Source organism: Ylistrum balloti, unplaced genomic scaffold (genome assembly GCF_031769215.1).
Source record: "Ylistrum balloti isolate Yb309-2 unplaced genomic scaffold, AGI_CSIRO_Ybal_v1 Utg369890, whole genome shotgun sequence".
NCBI classification, from domain to species: Eukaryota; Metazoa; Mollusca; class Bivalvia; order Pectinida; family Pectinidae; genus Ylistrum; species Ylistrum balloti.
Genome location: NW_026782023.1, coordinates 232262 through 256321, shown reverse-complemented (window position 1 = coordinate 256321; position 24060 = coordinate 232262). Strand labels below are relative to the sequence as shown.

General features: G+C 38.3%; 1 protein-coding gene across 1 annotated transcript; it reads left to right on the top strand.

The window, feature by feature from the left end:
- The first annotated feature begins 1918 nt into the window (after nt 1–1918).
- On the top strand, nt 1919–17697 carry LOC132546449 (uncharacterized). Its single transcript, XM_060210161.1, has 3 exons — nt 1919–2106; nt 14929–15014; nt 16449–17697. Exons 1-3 carry the CDS (start codon nt 1936–1938, stop codon nt 16624–16626), a joined length of 435 nt encoding a protein of 144 aa, XP_060066144.1. The 5' UTR covers nt 1919–1935; the 3' UTR covers nt 16627–17697.
- The last annotated feature ends 6363 nt before the right edge of the window (nt 17698–24060 follow it).

Genomic DNA, 24060 nt, shown 5'->3' with positions numbered 1-24060 from the left:
GTTAAAGTTAATTATTATGGTATTTTAAAACTGCATTCAAGCTAAAATGGTTTTCGGGACAAGATCATTTTTTTAAAATGTTCTCGTTAACATGGGCAAAACGGATATCTGAAATGTTTACATTGCGACAATCTGATAACAAGTATTAACCAAATCTAACACTGGGCTTGGTTTCGTGTTCCTTGATAACAAATAAATCGCTAATATTATCATCGATGGGTCTTGAGAAACATCTGTCGTCTGCTACATGTTTACTCTATAACGGAGATCCATATCAATAAAACGCCTGCTTCTCAATTTACACACACCGGTCACGTGATTTCGTTGATTTTTTAAGTCACGTGATTTTTTTGTTTGTTTCTTTTCTAAAATTCCAGAGAAGGAATTTAAAGTGTCGAGGTGTTATTGAACATGTAACACAGGTAACCATTATGATAATACCAACCAACAGTCAGAGACGGTATATCGTGACCAGATCAAAATCTAAAGTCTCAAACTGAAGTGTATTGTAGACGCACATTACAACTGTATAATTTCAAATTTTCGTTGGTATATGAATTACCTCCGATAAACTTCAATATACCGGGAATTCTGGAGACAGATTCTAATTTTGTAAACGACTCTGGAATTCAGCAATCTTACAAAAATTAAGGTAGTCTTAATTACCCTGATGATCAATTACATTTCAAACTATTGATCCTACTGTTTGGTAAGATATCTTTATAAAGTCTTCTTTACCACAGTACATTTATTCAACACATATACACCACACGTCACCTGTTTTCCATCAGGTAAATAAGAGTATTGTTTTTGTATGATACATTAGCTGTGAAGCTTTTGCGTGGGCTGGGACATGAAGTTGAATTTGAAACTATATTGAAAAAAAAAGTGAAACTGTTGTGTACTTCATTGACAAGACAGACCACAGGTACACTGTCTTCAGTAAACAGATTGACCACTGCGAATGACCACATGGCCTTCACAGAGGAAACTGATCCATCGATTTTTAGTAAGGAGATTGGTCACCTCAAGTCGGTAGCGAAACTGACCGTTCTATCTTTACTTAGATATAGATCTAAATCCGTGGTAGTAAGGAGATTGACCACTTCAAGAGGTCAGTACGTTCTTCATTAAGAAAACTGACCAACCGATCCTAAATGAAAATAAACACTGACCATACAACATTCAGTAATCAAACTTTAACATACCACACGTGTTTCAGTAAAGAGATTGACCGTCCAACATCCTGTGACCAAACAACTTTCAGAAGAAAACTGAACACTGAAAAATAAGTAGAAGGCGGACTACAATCAAATGAAGACAAATATCAAAAAGGCTGCTGGCCATAGTTATGTGAGGAGTTCAAGGCTGACCACACACATACACACACAGTATAGGTATATATCAGGTACCGTTTGGAACATATTTATGATTGTCATCGCTTTCAGTAGCTGTTTACCTTGTCAGAATCACCAGACCGAAACGGCGTATACAATTAAAAATTAAAGCAGCTAAATAAAAGGGAGGCCACTTTTTGTCATCGTCTGGTTCATTCCAGTGGCGTAGTAAAGGGGTGGGGGAGGAGTGGGGGGGATTTCCCCAGGGGGGGGGGTAGCCCCTCACTTTTTCACAACTTCCTACGCACTGATAATGATAAATGATAGTACCTTTATTATATTGCAAAGTCAGCAAGCCCACAACCCTACCCACTTGAAATGTGCTATGAGATGTAACAAATATGTAACAATGTAATAGACCCAGCCAATATGTAATGTGATGATTCATCCCTTTACCTGTGTTCACTCATGTAGAAATAGAAGTAAAACTCTAACATCCGGAAACTAGCAAGGCCGTGTAAGGCTTTAGACGACCCAATACACCGCCAGCTAGTCACACAGGTTTCGGACTGTTGTGCAGTGCGTCTCATCATTCACCATGGAGGTTTATAAGAAAAATTCGGAGTCAAAATGGCATTATGTATACAAAGACATTATGCGATGTCGTGTCCCCAATGATGCCAGTGACGATTCCGGCTTCACCCTTGATGATCTCCAGCATTTCATTCTAGATGTCTTAAAAAAAGACCAATCTCCCGAAGATATCAAGGTATGTGACTGCTGTTGGCGAGTAAGTCGTTTGGTGTTTGCTATATGGCGTCGAATTTGCAGATCAGTGTTACTTAACCCGAGTCGTTCTGCCAATGCAACTTTCTTGGGACAGCTTATCTTTCTGTTTCACTGTTATGGTGCGACTCTCTTGTACTAAGACATATAGGAATTTCTGTGTTACTTTTCTTACTTGGGCGAGTTTGTTATGTGTCAGTAAATAGCATCATTAGATACAGTGACTTGTCAGTAAATAGCATCAGTAGATACAGTGACTTGTCAGTTAATAGCATCATTAGATACCATGTCTTGTCAGTAAATAGCATCATTAGATACCATGTCTTGTCAGTAAATAGCATCATTAGATACAGTGACTTGTCAGTAAATAGCATCATTAGATACAGTGACTTGTCAGTTAATAGCATCATTAGATACCATGTCTTGTCAGTAAATAGCATCAGTAGATACAGTGACTTGTCAGTTAATAGCATCATTAGATACCATGTCTTGTCAGTAAATAGCATCAGTAGATACAGTGACTTGTCAGTTAATAGCATCATTAGATACCATGTCTTGTCAGTTAATAGCATCATTAGATACCATGTCTTGTCAGTAAATAGCATCATTAGATACCATGTCTTGTCAGTTAATAGCATCAGTAGATACAGTGACTTGTCAGTTAATAGCATCATTAGATACCATGTCTTGTCAGTTAATAGCATCATTAGATACCATGTCTTGTCAGTAAATAGCATCAGTAGATACAGTGACTTGTCAGTTAATAGCATCATTAGATACCATGTCTTGTCAGTTAATAGCATCATTAGATACCATGTCTTGTCAGTTAATAGCATCATTAGATACAGTGACTTGTCACTAAATAGCATCATTAGATACAGTGACTTGTCAGTAAATAGCATCATTAGATACCATGTCTTGTCAGTTAATAGCATCATTAGATACAGTGACTTGTCAGTTAATAGCATCATTAGATGCCGTGACATATTACGATAGTAAATAGCAACTTATTTTTGAGCATTCTACTATTTTATATAAATAGCTGATCATTCTCTGACATAACTTGGTTGGATTGACCATGGCGTGTGTCGTCAATGAAGTAGAATACGCTTACTTTTTCGGAACACATTTTCTTCTCTTTGTCCTTTTTTCCGGCGTCTCCTTGTAAATCTTTCTTTTGTTCATATTTCGCCCTAGTTGTAGCGAATTTGAGTTTAGATTATAATTATTTTAATAGGTTGATATTTCCCTGTTTTCCATTACATCGACTCGATTCGTCTCCCTGTGGTATTGATTAGCGATATTTTGCCTGTTATGTTCGTCATTTAGTACTTCTGCAAATGCTGTACTTGGACATTTTAAAATTTATGTTTACATTCCATACACATCTTGCTGTCTTATATCGATAACATTAAGTAAAACAAATCACTCATCATCAACAATGTGATTCGTCAAGATGAACGGTCATTTTGACGGCAAACCTAACTGTCCCTGTACCGATGATACTGACGTCATAATGGGCACGCGCTGGATTAACCTTAATTCACAATATATACTAATTCATGTTATGTTATATCGTTACATTGTGATGCAAATGTACATATCTCACTATAAACATCTGGTGCATCCCCATACAACCTGTATTTTCGTTCACGTCATTTTCAAAGCAATCCTATCCCCACTGCTTTCGGAACATAACGTTAACCTTTCAGACGCGTGAAATATGTTTGTCTCTTTATACGTACAATATACGTAAATTACAGCGACATCAGGTAAACAGAGATCGGACGTCTAGCAGAGTTTGTGTTAATCAGCTCCAAACCATGTCTGGTATATATCATACTGCGTGTTTAGCATTTAGATGTTATCATATACCTCAAGTTTCTCAGAGGTGAAATACACATTTTCCATGTATTTATCGAAATATTTATCAATTTCTAAGTACCACACTACGCCAGTGTAGGCCGGGACAGCTCTCCGGTACCACACTACGCAAGTGTAGGCCGGGACTGATCTCCGATACCACACTACGCCAGTGTAGGCCGGGACAGCTCTCCGATACCACACTACGCCAGTATAGGCCGGGACTGATCTCCGGTACCACATTACGCCAGTGTAGGCCGGGACAGCTCTCCGGTACCACACTACGCCAGTGTAGGCCGGGACAGCTCTCCGGTACCACAGTACGCCAGTGTAGGCCGGGACTGATCTCCGGTACCACACTACGCCAGTGTAGGCCGGGGCAGCTCTCCGGTACCACACTACGCCAGTGTAGGCCGGGACAGCTCTCCGATACCACACTACGCCAGTATAGGCCGGGACTGATCTCCGGTACCACATTACGCCAGTGTAGGCCGGGACTGATCTCCGGTACCACACTACGCCAGTGTAGGCCGGGACTGATCTCCGGTACCACATTACGCCAGTGTAGGCCGGGACAGTTCTCACCACACTACGCCAGTGTAGGCCGGGACAGATCTCCGGTACCACACTACGCCAGTGTAGGCCGGGACAGATCTCCGGTACCACACTACGCCAGTGTAGGCCGGGACAGATCTCCGGTACCACACTACCCCAGTGTAGGCCAGGGACAGACCTCCGGTACCACACTACGCCAGTATAGGCCGGAACAGATCTCCGGTACCACACTACGCCAGTGTAGGCCGGGATAGATCTCCGGTACCACACTACGCCAGTGTAGGCCGGGACAGATCTCCGGTACCACACTACCCCAGTGTAGGCCAGGGACAGATCTCCGGTACCACATTACGCCAGTATAGGCCGGGACAGATCTCCGGTACCACATTACGCCAGTATAGGCCGGGACAGATCTCCGGTACCACACTACGCCAGTGTAGGCCGGGACAGATCTCCGGTACCACACTACGCCAGTGTAGGCCGGGACAGATCTCCGGTACCACACTACGCCAGTGTAGGCCGGGGCAGCTCTCCGGTACCACACTACGCCAGTGTAGGCCGGGACAGATCTCCGGTACCACACTACGCCAGTGTAGTCCGGTACAGATCTCCGGTACCACACTACGCCAGTGTAGGCAAGGGACAGCTTACCGTCTAAGGTGTTTTGCATGACTTTTGCGTTTTGTTGAATCTGTTTACTACTATGCTATACTATGGTGTCGTCCACAAACTGACGTATGTTAGCTATTTTGTACCTATTTACTTTTTTCCTTTTAAAAAGAGGTATAAGACATTGATATAAATATTGAAAAGTGTTGGCGATACAACACTAGATTAGGGGACACCATTGTCTAATGTAAAATCATCTAACTTGGACTTGCTAACTCATACTTGAATTTTACGATCTTTTAGAAAGTGGATGGTGAATCGTAACATGTTTCCTGTTAATCCTACTGCTTTAAGTGATAATAACAGACCCTCGTGCCAAATAAGGTCGTGAGCATTTTCTAGGTCAAGGAATACCGCTATAGTATGGACGACTGTTTTTAATCTCAGATGTTTGTTCGGTCTATGTGCCTAAACAGCTGTTGGAGACATTTCTAGACAGAAAAAAAAATTAAAAAATTGACATTTTCACGACAATTTTAATGAATTGTTTTGTCCCAGGTCTTGTTTACTTACTGAGGTAGTTTATGCTACACCATCAAGTTTACTTTTTATTAAAAGAATTCTTATCTCATGATAACATCTCAATATTAATTTTCACAGTCATAGTTTTACCTGAAAGAGAGTGTTGTGAACCGACAAGACCTGACTCAAACTTTAACCTATTCATGTAACAAAAACACACCACGTCTGGAAATAAACTCGACACTCCTTTGTTCCTTTCAAAACTGTAATATGATTCATGCAGCAGTATTCGCTACCTGTTGTTAACATAAGTAAAAATCCTTTTAAACGAAATCCGTGGAGATGTACGTAGCCTAACAATCTACGGCTAAGGCGATATCCAACGATACAGAAGTCATGTCCCATAGAGGCTTCACACTCGACAGGGAAGGCGATATACAACGATACAGAAGTCATGTCTCATAGAGGCCCCACACTCGACAGGGAAGGCGGTATCCAACGATACAGAGGTCATGTCCCATGGAGGCTTCACACTCGACAAGGGAGGCGATATCCAACGATACAGAAGTCATGTCCCATAGAGGCTTCACACTCGACAGGGAAGGCGGTATCCAACGATACAGAGGTCATGTCCCATAGAGGCTTCACACTCGACAGGGGAGGCGATATCCAACGATACAGAAGTCATGTCCCATAGAGGCCCAACACTCGACAGGGGAGGCGATATCCAACGATACAGAAGTCATGTCCCATAGAGGCCCCACACTCGACAGGGGAGGCGATATCCAACGATACAGAAGTCATGTCCCATAGAGGCTTCACACTCGACAGGGAAGGCGATATCCAACGATACAGAAGTCATGTCCCATAGAGGCTTCACACTCGACAGGGGAGGCGATATCCAACGATACAGAAGTCATGTCCCATAGAGGCCCCACACTCGACAGGGGAGGCGGTATCCAACGATACAGAAGTCATGTCCCATAGAGGCCCCACACTCGACAGGGATGGCGGTATCCAACGATACAGAAGTCATGTCCCATAGAGGCCCAACACTCGACAGGGAAGGCGGTATCCAACGATACAGAAGTCATGTCCCATAGAGGCACCACACTCGACAGGGGAGGCGATATCCAACGATACAGAAGTCATGTCCCATAGAGGCCCCACACTCGACAGGGAAGGCGATATCCAACGATACAGAAGTCATGTCCCATAGAGGCTTCACACTCGACAGGGAAGGCGATATCCGACAATACAGAAGTCATGTTCCATAGAGGCTTCACACTCGACAGGGAAGGCGATATCCAACGATACAGAAGTCATGTCCCATAGAGGCTTCACACTCGACAGGGGAGGCGATATCCAACGATACAGAAGTCATGTCCCATAGAGGCTTCACACTTGACAGGGAAGGCGGTATCCGACAATACAGAAGTCATGTCCCATAGAGGCCCCACACTCGACAGGGAAGGCGATATCCAACGATACAGAAGTCATGTCCCATAGAGGCCCCACACTCGACAGGGAAGGCGGTATCCGACAATACAGAAACCATGGAGGTCATACTGTCAATAATGACATATATTTATATATTTTACCGCCAAAAGATATAGTAAAAGCAGATGTTTTGAAATGTGCTTAATTCCCAGGGATCATAGTGATAGATTTAATCAAGTCAGACAGAGTATTGTGTGAATTCCTTATGGTGGAGTTCGTCAGACTCTGACTGCGGGGTACTAAACACCCCGTGAATATCTTTATTATGGAAATAGCGAATGTCCATAACAGTGACAAATACAATGTTACGTTAGCCAGAGGGTTCTTGTTTGGTAACTTGTGTAGATTTATTAATGATATTTCTATACGTGGTAACCTTTGTGTTTACCTGGAGATACACACCACAAAGGTTAGAAGTCGTTAAATATCCTTCAGAGTCAGGACTATCAAAATTTAACGGGCGCCACATCATTGACAAATCTGGACGGTGTGGATAGTAATACTTTAAGCTGAAAAGTTATCGTTTATGGGGTGATTGGTAGGGTGAAACAAGTAAAGATACAGCAATTTGTACTTCAGGAATACTAGTTCTATAAAATTGCGTTAATGCGTAATATGAAAAATTTATTTTCTGTCCTTTATGAAAATAAAAGTGGGGTTTTCTGATGATGGTGTTTGACATAAAAGTGGAAGATGGCGATTCATTCTGTTATCAAACCCTTATTCATCTCACTGCGACAGCTTCAGAAAATTCAGGGCAAATTAACCCATGGAAACTCAAGTCATGCAAGACATAAATTTGCCGTTTCTTATTGATGTTAATTTTTTATTTGAAGTTTAAACTGTGTTAGTGAATGTCTTGTTACAGTGAATATGCTATGCAATGCAAGCTCAGGTATATCAACCTTGGAGTGACTCATTGAAAACCTGAATACATTGGTTTTGTTGATTGTGTACGTGGTTTATTTCGCCTACACAACTCAACGATTATACTGAACTGTAACGTTATGAGTTTTAGTGGATCTTTCATCATGCTTAGACACGTGACGATAACCACGTGCACGTTTTATTCTCAGTGACCGGAACATTAATTTTTAACAACTGGGCGTTTTCATACCATGTACATATATGATTTTGGTACTTAAAGTCGTGTTTTAGAGGACAGGGATGTGACATGACTTGTAAAAATAATGAAAATATTCTTGCGACCACGTCCTGCTCTATAAAGAACAAGACTTAGTCTCGAACTCCGAACGTCAAAACTTTAGGCGAGCTCTCTTATCAAATCTACGACATAGTTACCGCCGTCAATCGTTTTACGACATCGCTCATGCCCCCGCCCCCCTTCCTCACGGGGTTGAAATATAACCTTCACTCCTAAAAAAACAAGGAATATCCTATTTACGTTTTTCTCTCTTTTTACTAATTCCAGTTTGAATTTAGCGTTCTCTCTATTTTGTCCTCTGATTATTTGGTCGGATGATATGCAGTACACGTAGTTTCACATTTTAGTCTCAAGTTTTCAGATATTTAAGGACTAATAGTAAAGACAAAGTGTATGGATCACAGTCATAATCAAATTTACCGTGATCAAAATCATTCAGGAAAGTTTCCTCTCATTTCATAGGGCTGTTTTCACAATATTTACCGGAGTTGTCGTTCCTTAAGGATACCGCAAAGCATTGTTTCACTACAAAAACTGTAATATCATTGGTCATTAGTGTGAAACTATCGAAAATGTTTATTTAGTGCTAATGCCGCTCCTACTTTCATCGTAAAACCTTAATACATGTATATTTAATTGCGAATTATATAATAAAATAATTAAAGACATTGTTATATCTTTGACACATATCAAACAAAGACCTTTTAATACCTAATACAAATAACTATTTCTCTAAGTTTCACCACAGTACAATATACATTCAGCAAAGTTTCTTCCATAAATGATGTTTGTTTGAAACTAATACCTAATTCATTGTCAGTCTTTACTGTGACACTCTCTATACCTAGTACCACGTCACTGCTCGTACCTCACTAAATATAAAACCAGGGATGTACATGACTAATTATACGATCCTGTACCAATCTGTAATCAATGATTCAAGGTCTCCTGGCGTTTTTCGGAGGAATTCATCACTGTAGTACAGGGTTCTGATGAAACCTTTTTTTCGCGAAAAAACAGAAATAAAAAAATAAATGATAATAATTTTCAAGTTGAATATTGGACCCAAAGGATAAAGAAATCCACTTTGTAGAAGATTGCCGTAGTTTGAAATAATTCTTTAAGCTCTATTTCATTTAACTTTGCGTCTGTGACCTGAGCTGATTATGTCCTCAAGAGGTCTTCTATCCTGGTATCGAATTCCTGTCAACATTATTATAGGCCAATTTTCTGGTTCAATTCCATCCCACTGTGCTTGGAGCTTTATCTGTTTGTCGACAGGTTCTCATCCATATTAAATACGTCTAGAAAAGCACGAAAGATGTTTACCTGTTGTCTATACAAAACAGGTTTGGCTACACCCACTTTGACTCGTATGATAAAACCACAGGCCATCCTTGTGATTTAGCAAACCTCCCTCACAGTATAAACTGCTTACAGTTAAAACATTCGAAAACCACGATTAAATGATTGTTGTTTGTATACAGTATATAAAGTTCTTATCACAGATTTCGCTATCGAATGTCTCTTAAAACACCAAACACAATACTTTCAACAGTTTTACAATTGATTTAAATTTCTTTAACTCTAGTCTGAGGGGAAGCTGATATTTCTAAAAATAGATTCCCAGCACTGTATTGATCTTGCATTTAAATAAGGAAAAAAAACTACTTTTAAGCGAGAAAATATATAAGATAAAACGGCTTGTTATGAAATTATAGATTTTGTCAAATAGATGATTTATTGTTTGGTATATAGTAAATGACGATCTGTTGGCGATCTTCATAATATTATAACACCAGGTTCCTTATCAGTAGTCTACAGTCTCATTGACAAAATTCATTAGACGATGTTTTATTTTCGGACGATCAGAATTGTCTCCTTGTCGTTATTGTATGGGATAAGTTGACATGTGTTGTTCTTCATATCTTACAATCAAAAGGATATTCCTGCCACCAACTTTTTACCATGTCACAGAAAATAAAAAAACCGCGGTTGATGACCTGTAACCTTTGTCTTAGCCGGCTAACAGTGACGAAACACTGTCACTGACTACAACTTCCGGTAGCAGGGTGAAATGTAGGTAAAACTTTAAGGGGATATTTTGCCAATGTTTGTCCAAACGACCATTAACCAATTTAATGATTGTTTGAGTGTTTGTTTCAATTGTCAACAACAACACGTCTTCACATTGTGACCTATTGGTGTCCTTGTAGTCACCTGACCACAGGTCATTGCGACCTATATCAATCGTTGTGGTCACCTCACCACGGTGACCTATAGCGGTCGTTCTGCGTCCGTCGTCTTCCGTTAACGTTTCGTTGCTAACGCGATAGATTGAACAGGTTTTGGTGAAACTTGTTATGAGGCCTTGTATCAATGGGACCGCTTTCCTTACCGTTTTATGGCCCTTTGCGGTTTTAGTTCTGTTGAGATAAGCCAGGTGACCGTGAGCCTCTTGTCAATATCCTGTTAACGTCACGGTGATGTTTATGGGCGTTGTAAGGACTCACTGGGAAATATTCGAACTAGTGGGAAAAAGAAACACAAGTTTATTTTCAATAGGTTTTATTTTACACGATTCATTGATGATTAGTTCATTGTTAGAGTTTCTCGGTTCTTTCATTATTACCGAATACATTTTAACGATTTGTGTTGTCCTATTACAGACGGCGTTTGTGTGAATAGCGTTATAACATGGTACCTTACGCCGTCCCCTGATACAAATTAGTAGCATTTGTTCCCAATCCTGACCTAAGTCGCTGCTCTTAGTCCCCTTAACATTGACCCCATTAAGGTGTTTATTGTCCTTTGATGGATATTATTCCACTCGTTAATAAGGGCCTACGTCAGTTGAGCGACGTTATATGGGACGTTGACGTGCTTCTTAACCCTCCTGTCTACCTCGTCTCACAAGAGCTCGATTGGGGACATGTCTGGACTGTATGGTGGCCAATCAAGGACTGGGACGTTGTTTTGAGCCAGAAAGTCACGACAAACCCTAGCAACATGGGGCCTCGCGTTGTCCTGCTGCAACGTAAGGTTACGTTGATGGATAAGAGGAAGGAGGTGTGGTCTCAAGGTCTGATGCTGATATGTTACAGCTGTAAGATTGCCATGGATAACCACAAAAGGCATTTTCACGCATTGAAGTATCCCTGCTATATAACATACCCTTCCCCGAATTTGTCGCTTTCCGTTACGCAATCGTCAGAATATCGCACACAGTACAGATTAGCTACACATTTCTTTTCCAAGCGATTGTAGAGTTTCATATAAGTCCACAACGACCCTATGTTGGTCCGTCACAGAGGCGACGCCAACGTCGAATGCAGTGACTGTTTGCACATGCACCTTATCGGTGTCGTTTGGCCCTTTGGAGACACGTTGTCGTCCATCTGACCAGTAGAGCGTGAAGCGGGAACTCGTCAGTGAACAACACGTGTCTTCAAAGGGCCAAACGACACCGATAAGGTGCATGTGCAAACAGTCACTGCATTCGACGTTGGTCGGCTGAATTTCAATTGAAGAACATATTCACAGTGTACGGAAGTAGCTCGTCCTCGTGTCCAAAAGTTATATTACAAAATCGACCTTGCGTTTCTTTATCCGCTGTTATATTTCTTTAAGACATGTCGGTGGCATTTTTGTTGTTTTTGTTCAAGAACGAGTTTCTGACGCTAAAAATCTTTAATATGGTGCTCTCCTGCTTTGTTGACCTATCAATAGAATTGAAGACTTTGCTCTTATGATTTCTTGGTTTTAAAAATTTTGGTATCAGTTCTAATAATCGTTTAGAATTATCCTAGAGGCTATTGAAACTGGTGAATTATTTAACACAATATCTCAATCTCAGTATTCATCAAATTCAGTCTGACAGGCGGGCCTCGATCTCAGTATTCATCAAATTCAGTCTGACAGGCGGGCCTCGATCTCAGTATTCATCAAATTCAGTCTGACAGGCGGGCCTCGATCTCAGTATTCATCAAATTCAGTCTGACAGGCGGGCCTCGATCTCAGTATTCATCAAATTCAGTCTGACAGGCGGGCCTCGATCTCAGTATTCATCAAATTCAGTCTGACAGGCGGGCCTCGATCTCAGTATTCATCAAATTCAGTCTGACAGGCGGGCCTCGATCTCAGTATTCATCAAATTCAGTCTGACAGGCGGGCCTCAATCTCAGTATTCATCAAATTCAGTCTGACAGGCGGTTCTCAATCTCAATATTCAGCAAATTCTACAGCTATTTTTTTCTCTTACGAACAGTATCTAGGAAGTTATTGTGAAACATGTTCAGTTTTCTACCATCAATGTTCCATAAAATGAGTGTCTTGTGTCATGTCAATTTGCAGTATGTTACGCTACATGAAATCGTTATGTTACTCCACAGTGAGTAGCGTCAAAGTGCTGTGTGAATTGTATTTTCCGTAGCCAGAGACACGACAAATAAATTTTCCCATTGAAAAAAGAAAAGCACCTGTGAAATTCAAAAGGATTCTCGAACACTTCCATTTTTTTTTATCAAACTGGAATACCAGTTGTGATTGTATTACGACTAACTAGCTAGACTTCACTATCCTGCCTGGTCCAATTTCACCATGACCACCAGATGAAATAAAAGTACCCGTATGGGTAATAATTTGACGAGGAGGTAGGGTTGTGGTCGTCTGCTGGTGAAGGAGCAGTCGGGGCTCGCTACATAACTTATTGCATTGAGTGGAGATGTAAAGTCTGTTTCTACACAATTTGACGTCGGTAATGTCCTTCACTTTGTAGATTCAACTTCTGTTAAATTGTTTATATTAGTTTAATCGTTTTCCTCTTCTTTTTCATGACGTTTTTCGTTCTGTAAACTTACCATTATATCTGCCATCATAACAACTTTTGATGATTAGCCAATTGGAAATCTGAAAAGGAGGAGCCATATTAAATGATGACATCATTCAACTCATCAAACACGTCACAAAATATTGATCCCGGACCAAAGAAACATTTATTAGTATACCACAGTGGTTTGGCAAGTTAACATGAAAAATACCCTGCTACCTGCCATACATCAGTACATGCTACCTCTCGACTCAAGGGAAACTCCCATTAGCCAAGAATAAGGGAATGACCTCTGACCTGAACTGCACATTGACCTACACCAGTAGATATACATCCAGAGAATAAATAGATAGTGATTTTCATCGTCAGAGCTAAAATGTTGCCTGTGTATTTTTCTGATTGCTCAGCTGAATTATTGGGACCGTAGATATAATCACATTTCTGACATACTGGGAAAGCACATTGGGCAGTAAAAGTGAAATTGTGCACGTAAACATGTTCTTTCTGAGCCTATTAAACTATATCGCTCGATCTGTGTGAGTCATCCGCCAGGGTGCCGGTGATTACATGACTTAGTTGAGGTCCTGTGCATTCGTGCGGAAAGTTACGTAATTAACTTTCCTTGATAGAGTGATTTGCCGGTGAATTATATTTTTCTTTAAAAAATGCGTATTTCACATTGAGTGTATATTTAATGTGATTCTGCAAACAAGGCCCCAATGAACACCTGTTTACCGACATCGGACTTTGTGTCGCCAAACGTAAAATATAACACAACATACAAAAACGTCACAGAGGCCTGGCATCAATATATAACACAACATACAAAGCCAATGTCAATATAGAACACAACATACAAAAACTTCACAGGGGCCTGGTGTCAATATATAACACAACATACAAAAACTTCACAGGGGCCTGGTGTCAATATATAACACAACATACAAAAACTTCACAGGGGCCTGGTGTCAATATATAACACAACATACAAAAACTTCACAGGGGCCTGGCGTCAATATATAACACAACATACAAAAACTTCACAGGGGCCTGGTGTCAATATATAACACAACATACAAAAACTTCACAGGGGCCTGGTGTCAATATATAACACAACATACAAAAACTTCACAGGGGCCTGGTGTCCATATATAACACAACATACAAAAACTTCACAGGGGCCTGGTGTCCATATATAACACAACATACAAAAACTTCACAGGGGCCTGGTGTCCATATATAACACAACATACAAAAACTTCACAGGTACAAAAACTATAATATATAACACAACATACAAAAACTTCATATATAACACAACATACAAAAACTTCACAGGGGCCTGGTGTCCATATATAACACAACATACAAAAACTTCACAGGGGCCTGGTGTCAATATATAACACAACATACAAAGCCAACGTCAATATATAATGCAAAACACATTAAAACTATGTCGAATATATAACCAACATACAAAAACTAATATATAACACAATATACAAAGCCAACGTCAATATATAATGCAAAACACATCAAAACTATGTCGAATCCTAATAGGTTTTGTCGGAATACACTCTCAAAATCTATGAACAATATTATCGATGTAAAAAATCTTCATGTTTCATCTATTTTTAGAGAATTTGATAAAAAATCTTCATGTTTCAAAATTCACATGGTCATTTTTTCGAGACATATAACTGACATGAAATTTGCTACAACACTACAGCGCCATAATATTACTCACTTTTCTTCCTTCACAGGAAATATTCAAGGATCTAGACGTGAATGGTGAAGTACGCGTCAGTCATGATGTGTTTGTGAAGGAGATGTCCAAGCTTCCAAGACGGTAAGGTTTAACAAAATATTCATGTAATACTATCTATTTATAGATATTGAAATTCCAAATTACATATCTGGAAAACTACCTGTGTTGATACAAAAACGCTGCAAATAATTCATTTTTACAGACTGGTACTTCTATTAATGAAATACTACCGTTTCTTAAGAAGCCACAGTTTTCTTTGTGTTTTCAAATGTTGATAAAAATAACTTTTTAATTTCAGTTATATAGTATTTAAAAAGGGACTTTTTTGTCACAAACTCACGATCAAAATTCCACATCCGAAGTTTTCGTCACTATGGCGCTTTTCACTAGCTCAAGTGTTTTGTATGAAAATCAGGCCTCGTGATAAGTTATGAAGTATAATGGTTTGGCCTTTTCAACGTTAAAATGTAGTATTCTGCATGTATGTCATGTAGAAAATTAAACATGTCAATTTTTGCATTAATTACTAAAATATCTTGTATAGTGGTACGTCATTTGCTGACAGTTCTTTACGTACACTTTGTGTATCACTTGTATCGAGCACGTCGGAGTGCGATTCCAACACATGGCCTGAAAGGCGGATCATATTCCCAAATTCGCTGGTCAGTAATAGTGAACAATGATCCAAGTTCATATTTTTTTTACGTCATTGCCGTTGGAAAAAGACAACTGTGATAATATAAATGGCGACACCTTGTTTGAAATCCAGTCCAGACAGATAATTGCTAAAGCTGCACTTTTTCTCCGTTTCTCTAGTTCGTGTTTGCAGCAAGATTCCAAATTGGTTTCATCCTTTCCAACTTGACCGTCAGCTCGATAAGAGATGGACAGAAAAAATCTAGCCTTTGTCACTATGTTAGACCGGGAAGTCCATCCATCTTATGCGGTTGTGACATGACACATCAATGAAAATGCACTGTAATATATACATTAAATTAGCGTTATTTAAATGTGCAACATATTTGAATGAGCTATATATGTTCAAATTTTGTTAAACAGCATGGCTAGCTTGTCAACGTTACATTATTTGTTTGTTAACAAAAGAAGTCCGATATTTAGAAATATTTCGTTCGCTGATTTTATCGACCAATATTAATAGAAAAGGAGCGTTTAGGCCGGATCTCCTTGTAGCTAATGATTACCTAACTGAACCACTTACAGGAGGACCGTCGTATGGCATCAAGAACAATCATGGCAATGTGTCTTACCCAAGGACACTGACAACTTCCTCCGAACCACATACTGCGGATTTCCACCTAACGTTGCTACACTGAATAAGATATCGCCCCTCTCCCTCAATCCAAATCCCCAACTAAAGTAACCGTTCATAAATATAAACATATTTGATTAATGACAATTTTCTGACCTAAAATGACCTCTTGTTTTTAGTTAAGGAGCTGACAGTTTTTTCTATTTAAACCTTATTTAAAAAGTATCGTTTTGCTTCTGTTACAGCCTGGCGTTTGATAGTATGTTCAACATGAAAGATTACAACAGAGACGGTTTTCTTTGTGTGGACGAGATTAAAGACTTGTATGATTTGGTCAACGTGAAGAAAGAAGTTTTCGAGAGATTGTTAGATAAAGATGGGGATGACAAAATTTCCAAGGAAGAGTTCATGGCTTTGGTGTAATGGTTGAACCGCGCCATTAACTTCAACAGGGGTCATTTTGTACTTTACTTCGTCAATATTAAGAAAAATTTGCTGTCTTGACACTTCCTTGATCGTATCTGTGTGATATAAACCTTTTTAAAACATATTCTGTACTCGTGTCAATGCTTTTTCAGCACTCCCCGTAATGCAAACGTATCAATTTAGTTTTGTGGTACATACTCATAGTAATGGCAAGTGGCTTCCTTCTCACTACTTACTTCATGTGTTTATCAAACAATACGATAAAATTTATCAAACGTAACCGACAACGTAATTCTATGTTATAGTATTCAATCTCTAGTGTACAACGTTAACATCTACGTGAACATTTTCTGTGTTCCTCAACAACGGTAACATCTACGTGAACATTTTCTGTGTTCCTCAACAACGGTAACATCTACGTGAACATTTTCTGTGTTCCTCAACAACGGTAACATCTACGTGAACATTTTCTGTGTTCCTCAACAACGTTAACATCTACGTGAACATTTTCTGCGTTCCTCAACAACGGTAACATCTACGTGAACATTTTCTGTGTTCCTCAACAACGGTAACATCTACGTGAACATTTTCTGTGTTCCTCAACAACGTTAACATCTACGTGAACATTTTCTGCGTTCCTCAACAACGGTAACATCTACGTGAACATTTTCTGTGTTCCTCAACAACGGTAACATCTACGTGAACATTTTCTGTGTTCCTCAACAACGGTAACATCTATGTGAACATTTTCTGTACGTTGGAGTGAAGACAACGAGAGCACAGCGTCTTAGTAAGAATTGTTCGAACACGGTCACAATAACTGTTATAACAACGCCAGAAATATTGTTCCTTCCTCAGAATTCTACAGACTTCAGACCAACACAAATTTATATCAAAAGCCATCTCAGTGTAGCATAACGTCAACATCTTCTACGTTTGTGCTTACGCGCACAGTTTTAACGTGTTTATGAGCCTGATTTTATATATATGAATATTATAACCCATCTTGGTGCTAGTGAACTCTCGCTTTATTATTTTTATTATAATCGCTTATTATAAATGTCTACATGTACTCGATTTTATTTCGTTTTCATAAAAAAATAAAATTTATACTCAGATTCGATTGGAGTTATATTGTCTTATTTTTATTTAAGGTTGAAGAATACCGATGTCATATAAAGAATATTGCTATTGTTTCATTCATTTGTTGTTTTTAAAATGAAAGTTTGTTGATATATCAGTTTTCTTCCAACGATGAAGGCCATAGAACGTTTTTTCGTTAGTTAAAAACTATATCAATTGTTCATTTTAACCGTTCACTGTTAATAGGGGAGTTTTAAAACCATACCGTCAGAGCAAAAGTTACGATCTCTAGAATATCCATAGGGTAATAAGTACAGATCACTTTGTTTGTTAAGTTAAAACCTGATGTAAACTTTATAAAATACAATGTACAGCAGAGAAACGAAGACTTTCGATGTTTTAAGGAAATAGTAATAAAACATCATAAAACGTATTCCCAGTACCAAAGGATGGAACAGTTTGGTGTACGTATCAGATAGCAAGTTCATGGAGGATGGTATCCAACCATTGTTGAATTACCGTTGTAACCTTTAAAAAGTTGTAATCATGATTTCCTGTACTCCGATCATTACAGACCGAGTGATTGACGAGGCATCATATTTGTTTTATTTATAAATGTAAAATATGAGTATACAAGATATACGTTACATTTGAGTGCATTGTTGAAATGCGGATTTATATATAACTATATATGTGATAATGCCCAACTATTTCCGGGGGTACATATCGTTTCATTATGAAAGTTAAACAATTTCATTTATATATGCTATGGCATGACGACAGTAACGTAACATACCTATTGCATTCCGGCACTTCAAGGGAGATAATCAATAACATAATTGTAAACATAACATGCATGTTGAGGGAGATCATCCATAATTGTAAGCGTAACGTGCATGTTGAAATCCGGCAATTTAAGGGAGATAATCTATAACATAATTGTAAACGTTACGTGCATGTTGAAATCCGGTACTTCAAGGGAGATAATCTATAACATGATTGTAAACGTTACGTGCATGTTGAAATCCGGCACTTTGAGGGAGATAGTCCATAACATAATTGTAAACGTTACGTGCATGTTGAAATCCGGTACTTCAAGGGAGATAATCTATAACATGATTGTAAACGTTACGTGCATGTTGAAATCCGGCACTTTGAGGGAGATAGTCCATAACATAATTGTAAACGTTACGTGCATGTTGAAATCCGGCAATGCAAGGGAGATAATCCATAATTGTAAACGTATCGTGCATTTTGAAATCCAGCACTTCAAGGGAGATAATCCATAACATAATTGTAAACGTAACGTGTATATTGCAATCAGGATTTATGGAAGATAATTGCACATACATGGTTGTCAATAGTGCCAATATAGAATCTTGTAACGTTTACAATACCAATATAATAGCATTCTTTTATTCATAATAAAGATATCTTTTAAAATCAGCATGTTGTTTATCACAAAAATATCTGTATTCAAACGGTATTTATACAGTCTTTAAATAAGATCAACATATTGTTCTCCTTTTGTAGGACACAATCTTGATCAATTCAGGTGGTGTGTAATGTCACGTTCTCAAATGAGAATAACGTATACAACAACGGAACCAACAAGCAAACTAACGAGCACCAACACGTCGAGTTTGATATCACATAAAGAAACAAAATGTTTTTAATGAGTTCACGATGGCGTCCATAAAACTTCCTCATAATTTCTCAGCAACCTGCATCATTTGTAAACCCCGTGTTACAAGTTTGTCTGTCAGTTGCACGAAACTCGTGATAATGGTAATATCGATTCAACCGCTAAATGAAAACGCCTTAAGTTCGGGTACAGGGATAATGCTATCTAGAAATGGAAAATTCACAATAAGGATATTGACATCAACACGCTGATCATACAGCTTGGTGGAAAGCAATCTATGTACATGTAGGACCAATAATGAGATAGGCAATTAATGTTAAAGAGTCTATCATATCCTTGGTTTCTAGTTCTGGTTGGTATATACGATGGACATGGTCAGTACATTCAAGACGTCATCAATATATCTAAAAGTGTAATTAAACGACTTTGCACGGACTTTGTGACATGTTTCGATAATCACCTAAATGAAGATAATTCAGCATCGAATGAAAGCAAAAACAAGCAGCTGAGGGGCAAGGTTAGTTCCCATAAGTTTACCAGTTGAAGATCTAACTACCAAAGTCGATGAAGATTAAGAAATTCGATCGTGTTTATGAATTCGTCCTCCGTCTGTTACAACAGCAATTATAACAACTAAAATATATTATTTTGATAATTGGTATGGTGTATAACATAGTGGAACCGTGCTGTCCGATTTAGTTGTGACGTCAGCTTTATAGTGTCATGGGCATGGTAGATTTTATTGTTGTTTTCCTCCAAGAATACCTGCAAAAGTATCTATCTGTATTTACAACAGAACACTACATTCTTTTCAAGTTATTATCAGGGTTAGAAAAATTCATGATAAATTTTTCATTTAATCTCACCAGATCTAGAGTCTTTCAACAAAACGTTAAGATAATACACATGTAAAATATTACCTGAAAACAGAAATCTGTAAAACATATGTGATATTGTCTGAAAGTAAGGCAACTAATAACGGCTTGGTCTTAACCAAAAACATCGAATGATTCTCCTCCAGATCGTCCTGAAAAGGACGAAAAGATAAATAAATAAATAAATAAATAAACAAATTGGCGTTTGGAAAAGCGGAATCATTTGTGCAGTTGTTAAACTGATTTTGAATGTGATAATGACTTAATTCCCGGAAGATTTGACTTCGATGCGCTCAACATTTGAATCTTAATTTTATTTCATAATTTCCAATTATGTTATATAAAATGATAACTTACGTTTGAAAGCTTTCATCTGTCTTACCAATGTCAAATGTATCAAATATATAGTGGAAAAAAAGGATTATTCTTTACCTTGTCGTCATAATCGGTATTTTAGAATCAGAAGAGTACTTTTAAGCCGCATGCCTATGTGGTAGATCTGGGTTTTTTTCCAGAATAAGTTAAAACTAACTCCTCTGTCATTTATTTTCGGCAAGAATTTTATTTTGGATCACGAGATCCAGAATCTAGCCCTGCGTGTGGCACAAAGCGTTTATTCTGACTAAATACACTTCTAGAGCGGTTCTGTTCTAATAACTCAAAAATATGTCCGTCCTGCCAGGAGTCCACTAAGAGTACTGCCTAAACAGACTTGAAACACAAAGAAACACGCGCCAAACTGACCATAAGAACCTACCAACAGAAATTCGCCAATATTGAACAAACCACACCATGGGACAAAACTCCAACTGAGCAACACAATACACCTGTATACCTATAATCACAACATGGGACCCGGTACACGGACACGAGCACAATACAAATACGGTGTAAATACGGACAATCGGCGGTCTGTAATACAATAAAATAAAACATACAAATTTCAGCCCTGCTACACCTATGTCTTTAACGTTTTGTCGTAAAATGCTCTCCGACTGCTGGGTAACCATGTGGAAGCTAAAGATTTTGCAATTGACTGAGATGAGATACATTTGTTTGTATGGTTTTCCTGTTGGGTTCGCTGTGATTCACATTGTTCTCATTTGAGAACGTACTAACTTGGATTGACGGAAATTAACATGACGGGTGTCGTCGATGAAGCAGAAGATGTTTACCCTTCCGCAACACCTTTACTTAATTTCCTTGGTCATTTTTCAACGACTTTCTCTTTGTGTAAATTGTTCATATTTTGTCCTCGTTTGGTCGATTTGGAGTATGAAGTAAGATTTTGCAAACATGAAATTGAGGAAATCAGGTCATTGTTCCTACACATGTGATGTGCTATGGGATATTAGAGTTATTTATGTAGTACAGTCGATGTATCTTCTGGTATTTCAGGTAGTGCTTTTTTCTGTGATAACAACTTCATAACTTGACCATACAGTGTAAAGAACAAAGCTATGACAGGGCGTATCTCGCATTACTCTTCTTGTGGTCCATACCGGTTGCAGTTAAACGACACGGGCAGGTGTCCTGCAAACACAAATAGTGGAAATCATACACAGGTACATTAATTAAGATGGGATGGTATTCGGATTAATTATACAGGTGCAAATCAGGGAACGCGTTAAAATATCTGTCGGCTAGTACTTTGAAAAATAGTAAAAAGGCACACAAGAGAATATTACCTTTTGATTAAACTTTTGATCTAGATTCCTTATAGCGGAAATGTGAATGAAACTGCACCATATAGCTGTTTGATTTTTCTAGGAGTTAGTGATTCTAAAGAGTAAGTGTTAGATTTCAAAGTATGTCGAAAGAAATGTCACTCTATATAGAGATATTTCAAAAGGAAATCTAATACATGGTTATATTTTGCAATGTGCCACTATCAAAATGACTTAAGACGTGGCGTGCATGTTACGGCTAACCTGGTGGTCTAAAGAAACATCAGAGATAAACGTTTCCTGCATAGAAATGGTCTTGCCAGGAAATGTATAGTCGATGTTTAATAGACAGAAAGCATAATACCTTACACAGAACAGTCCTTCTTTCGTAAGCGAACCATGATCCAAATAGCTATAGGTATTTCTCTTTACACCAACTGACTACATACAGGTGAGGTTAACCGGATATTGTGATATTTCTATTGCGCTACAAATAAAATGTTATATAAAAAACAAATAAAATGTTATATAAAAATGATACTTTGTGTAACTGATATTAACATTTAGTATATCAGTAATAGGAGTTATTTTATAGTGACGTAGAAACACAAGCAGTATTATCGCACACTTTTTTTCAATGAAAATACATCGTATTTTGTTTCTTCGTTGTATGTTCTTATGTAAGTATACTCCGATGGATTCCTATGATGGAAGACTTTATTCACCTCTATTTGTCTGAAACTTTTAAATAACCTTTTTTTTTGTATTAACAATTGTTACTTCCTCTCTTTAACATACACAGGTAGAATTCCGGACAAAATCGATAATTAAATCCATTCAGACCAAGGGGCGTGCAGTCAATGACCAACGTGTAACTTCGTACAAAGTCAGTACAAGTATGGACGGACTCACCTGGGCGTACCTGTTGAATTCTACAGGTGATGTACAGGTAATGATTATGATGGCTGCAAACAGCAATACTGATTAAACAATTAAAGATACAAGTGTTACCGTTACGGTGTCATCCTGTTTTTTTCTGTTTTCCGCCATCTTAAAGAAACGAGATGGAATATTAACATTTATCATACGATTGCTTTGTTACTGTGTGCATATACAAGCTGTGCTCTGCGAGCAACAAATACGTCTGGAAAATTCTGTTTTTAATTCGACTGTGTGCATTTGCTTTTGGTGGCATGACTCTTAAAGCCGAAAGTTTTATTCACGACATATTTGCTACTGCGGCTAAATTCGATATATCAAAAATTCTGTTTGACTTCTTGTTCGAGGGTTTCTGTCCAACACGCGTATCGTGGAAAACTTATTCTTGTAGGATAGTGGAGGAATTTTATTTCAAAAAGTGGCGGGAAGCAATGAACTATTCAGTTCTATCAGGAACGTATGGTGCGATTCACTCCAATCCAGGCCCTTATCCACTCTGGATATTAAGTCTTGAACTTCCAGATTGCACATGGGCGCTAGGAGAACTAATAAAGCTGTCGTATCGGTATGAAAGGAATACAGTGGTGTGTAGGCTATGTAAAAAAGAAACAAACGATATCACTATTCATTTCCTTATTCAATGTCCGTCATTGTTCAACAGTCGTGAAAAAATCCTAGAATTTCTTGTCAATTTCCTAGATGTTTTTGATTACGTCAAATTTGATCACCTATCGGATAAAAGACAATGTCAATTTTTACTCGGTGGTACACACGATATACAATTGGAGCGAGACAAGTGGGCTGCAATGATGGTTACAATGGCTAACCTGATACCTTTACTGTTAACAGAAATGAAATACTTTAATGTTGTGATTTCATTTATTTGATGTAAAAAAAGACAAGATTATGTAAATCTCTGAAAAGAGGAAATAAAGAAAGTCTGTCTATAGCTATGTCAAATTTAGTTGCACGTGTGTAATATTGCTTATTGTGACGTTACCTTAGATAATGAAATGACGTCACAATTTTATAGTTGATTTTGTGCTGTAATAATGGAGACCTTTGAATATAGAACGGACATAATTTCAAGTTCGAAGAAGACATGTCAGTTGTGTACAATATTTGGTCGAAAAATCGATCATTTAATAAAAAAGATATTAAATTCGTTTTCATTTGATATGTGATTTATACAGCACGTTACTTTCTTTTCTTATCGAGCCTT